This window comes from Hakea prostrata, chromosome 1 (genome assembly GCF_041222555.1).
Source record: "Hakea prostrata isolate BN-2017 chromosome 1, UWA_Hpros_2, whole genome shotgun sequence".
NCBI classification, from domain to species: Eukaryota; Viridiplantae; Streptophyta; class Magnoliopsida; order Proteales; family Proteaceae; genus Hakea; species Hakea prostrata.
This window is the reverse complement of record NC_142600.1, coordinates 74,034,244-74,041,610: the sequence shown is the minus strand read 5'-3', so window position 1 is coordinate 74,041,610 and position 7,367 is coordinate 74,034,244. Positions and strand designations below refer to the sequence as shown.

Genomic DNA, 7,367 nt, shown 5'->3' with positions numbered 1-7,367 from the left:
TTTTCTTCTTCTTAGGCTGTCCAGAGACATCATCCCCGTGGTCTACCTCGAGATCCCGGCCCCCCTCTTGTCCTCCTTGGTTGCTGGTATTTCAGCTGCATTGGCATCAAGGTCTAAACCCAAATTGTCTATCCCAGTCCCATGCTGGGGTGTCTTGGTCATGTGGTTCGATTGGTGAGTCATACATAAGATCTCAGCAGTCTCAACTCATGACCGGTTGCAATCTCATTGCCTAAGGCTGCAGCAACATCTAGGTGAATTTGACCACGAATGCTCTTTCCAATACTTCGCTCCTTTTTCTACAATTTTAAATAAAAATTCAGCTTAGAAGCTACCATATAGTATTGTGAATTGACAAATGATAGTATATGAATATAACGTTACCTTGACATCAGTCCAAAGTAGGGCCTCATCAAATCTCATTTCATTATTGTTCCAACCAAGACCACTTTGCTTCGAATCGTGCACGAGCCTAGTTTTCCGTCTGTTCGCTTGATCACATCATAATGTTTGCCTACATTTGATGTATCTTTCTACTTATCTCCATCCATTTCTTTCTTCATCCTTGTCTCCACCTCTACCACTTCTATGGATTTGTAAGAACTCCTCCAAGAGTGTGGGGATATGTTTGTTGCCCTGCTATGTCTTTGTCTCTTTGTGTGCATTTCCTCCATCCGGTACAATATAATTGTGACAAGTACATGTATATATGCTTGATGCATGCTACCACAAAAATCCACACCATATTTCATAATATATGACAGATTACCACATAATTAAGATAAACAAATGCTTTAGTATATCCCCGGTTATTAATTTATAATACATCCATTTCTACAATACATCTAACCTGCCTGCACTATAAATAGTATTACACACCCATTTGCCCTATTTGTAATAGTTTAACCATGGTCATATCTTGAACTAAAATTTTCTTGTTGCACATTCTTCTTTTGAGACTTCAACACATCTTTCACATCCCATCTTGTTGTATCCGCTACCCGTGTCTCTGGGTGTGTGTGTTCTCCAATTGGCTCACACCACGGAGAGAGCATCCATTTGGGTAGTCTTCACACCCTTGGTACAACCTATCGATGCCGGATGGACCAATTTTCGCTCGTTTCCCACTTGCTCTTTTGTTCTTATACTTCGTGTTGTCACATCATTTACACTATGGCTTGACATCCCACTGATGTACTTAATACCAATGATGGTCATAGTAAATCCACACAATTATAATAGGGATGCATTCTAACACTAGAATTAAACATATTGTGACAATTATACTACAAGTTAAGCAGAAATTAAAGCAAATCCAAGTACATTTCAAACTCAAAAGCATACATTTATTAATGTACTTGGTTCTCCTTGATAGGAGCAGAAGAAGATTTGGAATTGCAAACCACAAGAGACTTCATTCAAGGAAGGTACATTTTCTCCAATAAGTAGTTGGTCCTTAATAGACAGATAATGTGAAGTCAAGCTAGGAATCTTGCCACATAAATTCAGCCCTATGTTCCTTTAATTCCCCTCCCCGGCGGAAGATCAACTCGAAATCTCAACTACACGGTTCCCTCTTCCATTAAACCCTAACTCTAAGCCAATTACCCAATCCTATTGGTCCGATCCCCAACCCATAACATTAGCCCCAATAGCTTCTCCACCACTTAATTACCCTAGAAGACCTAAAAGTAGGGTATTTGAGCCCTATATATTAGTTGGAAGGAATTGATGATTATAATTACAATAATTCGTTTACAAACAAGGCAATCAGTCCCGCGAGGATTGATGACATAATCACAAGAATCACTTTACAACACAAATTTACAACAATGTGAGATCGACTCTCAATAGGATGCATTCTCATATACAACACCTATTGCTGATTATCTTGATCAATATTAGAGATTGGAGAGGCTACACAAATAATAGAAATACCTATACCAACTGTAATCAAACTATCCCCTTGACTAACCAACACTTAATATCTCCCTCCAAACAATAAATTGAGATAATAATGCATCAATCGTGACAACTTGACATATTCCTAACCCTGCCTAGACCATAACCAAATAACGAATCTATAAGCTACTCTATTGTGCCTTCATTTGGTGGCCAACAACAGAGATCCCGTTGATGCAGCTTTGATTCCCTCGTTTCAACGTTTGTTAGTGGAAACCGATAATACCAAATCAGCTCAACATGAAGCTCAACCCGGCTCCGGCGAGGCACGTGCTCCCTAGTGTTGCGGAGAAGCTCGCCCGCACTTCGATTCCCTCGTGGAGCTCAGGATGGCTTGAGATCGGTGCAGGAGCTCAATCACTTCACCAAAATGAGCCACAACTTCTTTTGCGATGGGAAGAAGATAACCCGAATGGAAGCCAAATCATGCTTAAGAGGCGATGGAGCTCAACCCGACTCGGTGCGGAGCTCAACCAAAGCTTCACCAAACGGGCCCACGCGCCATTTTGCGAAATGGGAAGAAGAAATCTCCGAATGGAAGCCAAATGGGAAGAAGAAAGCTTTAAGAAGGCGATGGAGCTGAACTCGGTAGCGGAGCTCAACCAAGCTTCACCAACGGGCACCCGCGCCATTTTGCGTGGGAAGAAGAAATCTCCGAATGGAAGCCAAATGGGAAGAAGAAAGCTTTAAGAAGGCGTGGAGCTGAACAGCTCGAGCTCGCGGAAGAGCCTCGCAGGCCCGCTCGGCTCCGGAGGCCTCCGCTGACCCTAAATCCGAGCCCGTAATAGTGATTCGTTGGTCTCCCAAATTTATCCTGGTTCGATTTGGGTGATTCTATTTGGAAACCCCTCTTGAGGTGGTTTCCAATAAAATCGGTTTTTCCCGAAACGGGTTCCAATGAATCTGGCAAACCCGTTCCGAGTCAAAGAGACCAAATGGATTATTTTTTTGGAATCATGATTCCCGGAACCCGTTCCGGGAACGCGGCCCGCCCTTAGGGATTTTGCTTGGGAGTAGTGCCACGTTGGCACTGCTCCAAGCAGCGAATGGCTGGACGGAAGGGAGTCATGAAATCTTAAATTCTAACCACACAACATCAACATGTGCAATTTAAAACAACTTAAGTGAATAGCTCCGGTTTTCCCACCTAATCCAAACTGTTCAGGCGACTCAAACCAATTCATTTTGAACCAAACCACTAAGGACTGAGCATAACGACTTTCATCTGTGTTCTGGGCAGGAAGTCAAAGAGCCTCTGGTTTTCCTCTTTCCAAAACGACTGAGTATCTCTTTAAAAAACGATTGAAGATCTATAGGCCTGTATATGTTACAAATAAGTATATTCTAGCTGTCGGCAGTTTTAGAGAACCACCATTTTGCTATTATTATTCATGTTTTGCCAAATTGCAGAGAATAGTTGAAATTTTGATATATCTTTTGAGTTTTGTGCGTTTTTCTTCTTCCTATTTTGGTGAGAAAAAAAAATTCAAAAAATTTATAAGTTTATCGGGGATAAGAACATGTATTTTCGTATACAAATTGTGAACAGAGCCTATCGGGGTTTTCTTCTTTTAAGGAAGTGCTATGTTCATCGATGTTCTAAAAGAGGTCATTTTCTTTTTCTGGTCTACTTGATCACCATCTCTATAAGTCTATAACGCTGGGCTGTTGCAATCTAGTCGTCATTTCACTAGAAACCCAGGACCCTAATTCCATTATTTCCAAAACCATAGGGTTTCACTGGGTTTGATTTATCGAGATTATAGTCATTTTCCCCGCTCTTGGGAGCTTTTCAAGATTTCTGTGGAAGATCTTATGAGGAAACCTCCCAACTCTTTTTTACGGAAAGAGACTTGAAATCACCAAGTCGATCGCGAAGAAGGAATTATGGAGATTAATGTGGAATTCATCGCTTACTTATCTCCGGATATCAATTTTTAAAATATGACCTTCATCCCTAGATTCGCATCATAAAAATATGATCACCTACTTTTAAAAGCCAATTTTTCAGTCGTTTTGGAAAGAGGAAAACCAAAGGCTCTTCGACTTCCCGCCCAAAACACAGATGAAAATCGTTATACTCAATCCTCAGTCGTTTGGTTCAAAATGAATTGGTTTAAGTCGCCTGAACCGTTTGAATTAGGTGGGAAAATCTGGAGCTGTTCACTTAAGTTGTTTTAAATTGTACATGTTGATGTTGTGTGGTCAAGATTTAAAATTTCATTACTAGCTTCATCCAGCCGTTCGCTGCTTGGACTCCCAACCATGGAAAGAAGTTTCGGTGAAATTCGCCAGTTTCGCCCCTTGGCGAAACGAAACCAGGGGCTAAACCGACATTTACCAGATATCGCCGAGAAATCGGCGATATCTGGCGATATATTGCGGAAAAAATTATTTTTTTAATTTTTTTTGTATGTGAATTTTATACTATTTCTTGCACTTTTTAGGCGATTTCTCTCGCGATTCTATCACAATCTTACCAATTTTATCGCAATGATTCAAAACTCAAAAGTTAATGTGCTATATGTAATTAGGAGGAGAATCTACATAGAATAACTTCTAAATAGAAAAACTTTTTATAGCAAAATCTTCAAGATTAATGAGCAATTTTACCAACTATATTTTAGTGATCTAATCCTCAAAAGTCAACATGCCAAATATGGTTAGATAAGAGTATATACATGAAATAATTTATGGAAACAATTTAAATTATGAAGAGATTTTGTAATAGAATCGTCTGTTAATCATTCCAACTATGTCCTAATGATTTAGGCCTTAGAAGGTAACACGTTAAATGTGACTAGGCAGGAGGTTTAAATGGAAATATTTATTAAGAAATAATTTAAATTATCAAAGTCAACATGCCAAATGTGATTAGGGAAGAGTGTATATATGAAATAATTTATGAAAACAATTTAAATTATTCATGAATCTTATAAAAGGATCTTCAGAGTGATTTGATAATCGTTCCAATTATGTCCTAATGATGTAGGCCTCATAAGGTAACATATTAAATGTGACTAGGTAAGAGAATTTAAATGGAATAGTTTTTAAGAAATAATTCAAATTTACCACATATTTGTATAAGATTAGGATAGGCATCAAATTTATCAAAATTATTGAGTAAAAAACACAACTTAACTTCATTCCTTGCTCCCAAACAAAATCCATTTTTGGGAGGCACTGTAATCCGTAGATTAGAGGTTTGAATTAGCATTAATGGTTGTTTAATAATTATCATCGTCAGAATATATAAGGGTTCGAGAGAAACGTTGTTGCACCATAACTTCATCTGAAGAATCACAATCAGGACAGAATTCCATTCCAAATTGAATGCTTTGGTGGGTAAGAGGTTGAACTTTACTCGGCAAAGGAAACGAGAAGATTACCTTTGAAAGATTTATTTATTCACAAATAGATGGGGAAGAGATGGTTTGGAACTCATCAGAACAAGGCAGAAGCAGATAACCGGATCAAGCCCAAGAGTGAGATTAACTCATCCAGGGCTTGTGGGTGTTTCTTATTCGACATCAATCTACTGATTATCAGTGAATTCCAGGAGGTATTCTGTATCTTGATCTTCCATTCTTTGATAGTTTCTCTGTTTGTCTTCTATATAGTATCTCATCTTCCTGGTAATTTAGCATGGCATCACTTCCTAGCTACTACTCAAGGCGGAGGCGGTTGACGATATCAACCGTAAACCGCGATTGTGGTGGTTTCGAGAATAATATGACTACGATTGCAGCACTTCCGGATGAAATCTTGATCGTAATACTAAACAAATTAGACTTGGTGGAGTTTCATCGTGTAGGTGCAGTTTCTAGGTTATGGCGTCAATCTCTCTTTAAGCCTCAATTCCTTAAACCTCAATTCCCGTGGCTGATGCTTTCCTTTTCAGAATCAAAACGTGATTTTGATCATCAAGGGTTTTTCAGTGCCTTCCATGATAAAGTTTATAGGTTAGAAATGCCTAAAGTCCGTGGTGCTCGGTGCTGTGGGTCTAATTGGGGATGGTTGATTATGTTGAGTGGTATTGAGGGATGTATGTTTCTTTACAATCCATTTACTAGGGTTCGCATTGAACTTCCGCCTAAATCTACGCTTCCTCGTATTGGTAGTGGCCCTCCGTATCTATCCGAGCCCTATGAACGGAGTCGAAACTACATTCGCAAGGCTATGTTGCTGTCTGCGGCTGCTGCTAATAATAACTTTACTTTGAAAGAAAACAAGGTTGTATCCTTGTCTTCAGTGGCCAGAATGGATGATTGTTTGGTGATAGCTCTTTGTTTTAGCAGTCATTTAACCTTCTGTAGGCCCGGAGATGGGGCGTGGATTCCTTCGAGACTTGATTTCATTGAGCCACCTTTTGGAATTGAAGACTTTATCGTCTATGATGGAAGACTGTATGCCGTCAGGCTTAACTATGATCTTATACTCTTGGAAATACTTCCTCATGTAAGGGAAACAAGTTGTAACATTGCTCCTCCAGAAGTAGACATTGATCCTATGTATCCTATGAGGTTTCTTTATTTGGTGGAATCTCGTGGAGAGTTGCTAATGGTTATAAGACGGAGTACATTTGATTCAGATGATAAAACATCTCCCATAGCTGACATGAGACATGATATAGATGGAGAGTTTTTACCTCCCACAACTGACATGTTCTGGATATTCAGGGTAGATTTCCAACATCGATGTTGGGTTAAGATTGAGGACTTGGGCGATCAAATGCTATTTATTGGCACAAATACTGGGTTCTCTCTCTCGGCACTTCAGTATGATGGATTTAGAAGAAATTCCGTGTACTTCACAGATGACTACTTCCACAGTGGTCTGGCCATAGGTGTTGGAGCAACAGCATGCGATGATTTGGGTGTGTTTCACTTGGAAGATAACAGCATTGAGTTCAATATCTACCCGACTTGTTTGCATACCTATGGGTCTCCGCCCATCTGGTTTGCACCCGTTGCTTGGTAGGGATCGAGGTGGACGGGGACAATTCAATTCTTGAAGAGGCTTATTTGTTTTTTAATGCTATTTATATTCTTTATATTTTTATGCTTATGTTTTGTGCATGGAATGGTTCCTTTTTATTTTATTTTATTTTATCATCCTATTAATTAAGGCAAATGTTGTGAATTGCTTTCAAATTTTTACAATATTTCAGTGGGAGTTTCTCTCGCTAATGCAACTGAACTTCATCGATCACTGTATTTTGAAGCCTTGCAGGTGAATATAAATGGAAAATTGGCTACCAATGGCTACTGGTTTTCTTACAAGTTCGATCAAAATGCATTAGGACTTCCCTTTTTCCAGTTATTCTCACAAAACGTTTCACACACAATTCAGCAGAGCAGCTTCAGCTGGGGGAAATAGCCTTCTTCTTTCTGGCATTGCATTAC

The 7,367-nt window shown here is 39.4% G+C and overlaps 1 protein-coding gene across 1 annotated transcript; it reads left to right on the top strand.

Annotated features, from left to right (window-relative positions):
* The first annotated feature begins 5,607 nt into the window (after nucleotides 1-5,607).
* LOC149029986 (putative F-box protein At4g22060) lies at nucleotides 5,608-7,341 on the top strand. The gene is made up of 2 exons (XM_089144278.1): nucleotides 5,608-6,889; nucleotides 7,133-7,341. The coding sequence occupies exons 1-2, from the start codon at nucleotides 5,608-5,610 to the stop codon at nucleotides 7,339-7,341; spliced, it is 1,491 nt and encodes a 496-aa protein (XP_089000404.1).
* Nucleotides 7,342-7,367: the final 26 nt, after the last annotated feature.